Source organism: Rhinopithecus bieti, unplaced genomic scaffold, assembly GCF_001698545.2.
Source record: "Rhinopithecus bieti isolate Rb0 unplaced genomic scaffold, ASM169854v2 scaffold_3878, whole genome shotgun sequence".
NCBI lineage: Eukaryota > Metazoa > Chordata > Mammalia > Primates > Cercopithecidae > Rhinopithecus > Rhinopithecus bieti.
Genome location: NW_016805059.1, coordinates 7,717,897 through 7,720,396, shown reverse-complemented (window position 1 = coordinate 7,720,396; position 2,500 = coordinate 7,717,897). Strand labels below are relative to the sequence as shown.

Below are 2,500 nucleotides of genomic sequence, written 5' to 3'. Positions count from 1 at the left end.
CATCAGAAAGAATTTTGATCCCATCAAAAAGACCCATGAAATGCTTGGCATAAGTTATCTAAAGGTTTTTATTTTAAAACTGCAAAATCTTTTGGGTGAAAAAAATAACTTCTTAAAAAGATTCAACAAATGCACACTGAGTTCCCACTACGTGTCAGGCACTATGCATCAGAGTAACATCCTAATTTATTCAGTGTCTGATGTCAAAATGACATTAAATCTTTAATAATAAAGCACTCTGAAACTCTAAAACCCTCAATACAACACTCCTCCATTCTCCTTGCCATGGGCTTTTAGATGTTGCCAGATAAGGCACCAGAGATCACTGGCCCATGAATACATGTTATTTCCATGACCACTCTTGCACCTGCAGATCAACTGAAATACGATTAAAACAAACAAACATGGTTCCCGTTGGCTGTCCTTTTCATCTCAAGACCTTGACTTACCTTTCTTTCTCTGAATATCAAAAATTAGGTACCCAGAAATATAATTCATTATATGCAAATATCCTTTGTAATAAATATCATATGCTACATTTATTCTATATTAGTGAATACTTTATACAAGTAGCTTTCAATGCAAATTTTTGAAGTTTACTTTTCTAAAAGTTAAAATTTTTTTCTTTATACTGGAAAATTTCTAAAACTGGATTTTGATGTCTGACAGACACATAAGTTACACAAATGGAAGCAAATTACACTCTTACATAATACACAAGTAATTTACTATTTTGTTTTGTTGTCTTCTAGAAAAGTTGTGCAAAATTAGAAATTAAAATATAATGTTTTCTAATAGCCAAATAAAACTTTTTGTCATTAACTTTACTTAAAAGAGTCAACACATGTTCCTGAAATTTGTAGCATAAAATATTCCATGGAGGATACATTTTATAATTTGTCAAGTTCCTTAGTCTTAAAAGGCAATTTAATTATTTTGTTTCTATAAAGTAAAATCAACAACAGCATGTCCAAATGGCTATCTTAAAAGAAGGTAGATATATTGAGTAAAATTTTAAAGAAGGTATTTAACCAAGTTTATCATCACAGTCCTGCAATTTGCAACATAAGAAAAAAATTTTTTACTATATTTTCCAAACTATGCTTTGAAAATAGTTATTTTCAAATAACTAAAAAATATAAAACAGCATCGTTTTTTAAAATAAAATGTTATATACATAAAAATTTGGCCAGAAGTGTAGATAGTAAGATAGTTTAAGTGCTTCCCTTAATAATTCATTTCAAAAGGAATAAGTAGATAAAGCAAATACTATTTTGGAAGGAGTTGAGGAAACTGATCTACAAAGATCCATAATTATACCCATACTGATTGGATAAATATGGATCTATAAAGATCCATAATTGTACCCATACTGATTTTCTCCTTCCCTTTGGCTTTAAATTCATACAGACAATGAAATACAAAATTAAATTACTTTCTTCTTCATCTGGCTCTGATCATATCCAAAGTCATTTATCTAAACCTAAGCCATCTACAGAAAATCACTGGCCAAATCCTAAAGGTATCCCTTTACCTCACTGCAGAATTTCCCCAGGCTCCATGCTTGTCTGTGAGAATGTTGATAATTTTCTGGATTAGTTGAGTTGCTGTCACATGGTCACGATATTTTGCTGCTCTTATCAAATGATCACACATCTTCTCATCTTCTCGTTTCTCTGCAGAATACTGGGCACACAGTGACTTGGAGAGAAAAAAAATTAATACTATAAAAAATATGAAAAAAAAACCTTTAAAATCCATTATGAAATAATCTTTACCCTAAATCAAAACAACCAAAATTTTAAATCTACTTTTACATTCCTGATTAACCTAACTGACTGAGATTTAGTGATCTGCTCTTTCAGTAAAACATCCCACAAGAATTTACTTCTGTGAAGTCAATCATGAGTACACTCAGAAGTGGTAAACATTCAAGTAGAGACCTGAACAATGAGACAAAGACAGTCTTGTAAGAAGCAGGGGCCCAGCACGACAAACAGCATGAAGTGAAGTTGCAAAGGACTTGAGACATAGTGAATAAGGAGAATAATGGTAAGAAATAATTTTCAAAAGGCAGGCCGAGGCTACATCATTTGTATTATGGTAAGGAGTTTAGATTTTATTCAAATGTAATGGAATCCCAGTAGAGAGTTTTACCCATATAGCCGCTATTTAGAGAACAGATTGTAGTGGGACAAGAGAAGTGAAGTTGGCAGTTATGAGGCTACTGCAGAGGGCCAGAAAAGAGACAATAGCAGCTTACAATAGTAAATTGAGCTAGTTCTAAACACCTTTAGAACATGAAACTGTTTGGTCTTTTAAGTCTTAGCAAAATATACCAAAAGCACTGGGATTGCCTGGGATCTTATTTAAAATGCAGAGTCTCATGCCCCAATCCAAATCTATTCACTTTGTGCTTGAATTTCAATTCTCAGGCAATTTATATACATTACAGTCTGAAAAGCACTGTCTTAGATATCAATTTTGCCAAAAAAAAAAA

At 32.0% G+C, this 2,500-nt stretch overlaps 1 protein-coding gene across 1 annotated transcript in view; it reads right to left on the bottom strand.

Annotated features, from left to right (window-relative positions):
• The window catches only part of LRBA (LPS responsive beige-like anchor protein), a 621,489-nt gene that overhangs the window by 248,717 nt on the left and 370,272 nt on the right, over positions 1-2,500 (bottom strand). Inside the window, exon 37 of the mRNA XM_017871033.1 lies at positions 1,535-1,701. Coding sequence (XP_017726522.1) covers positions 1,535-1,701 — 167 coding nt within the window. The remainder of the gene's footprint in view (positions 1-1,534; positions 1,702-2,500) is intronic.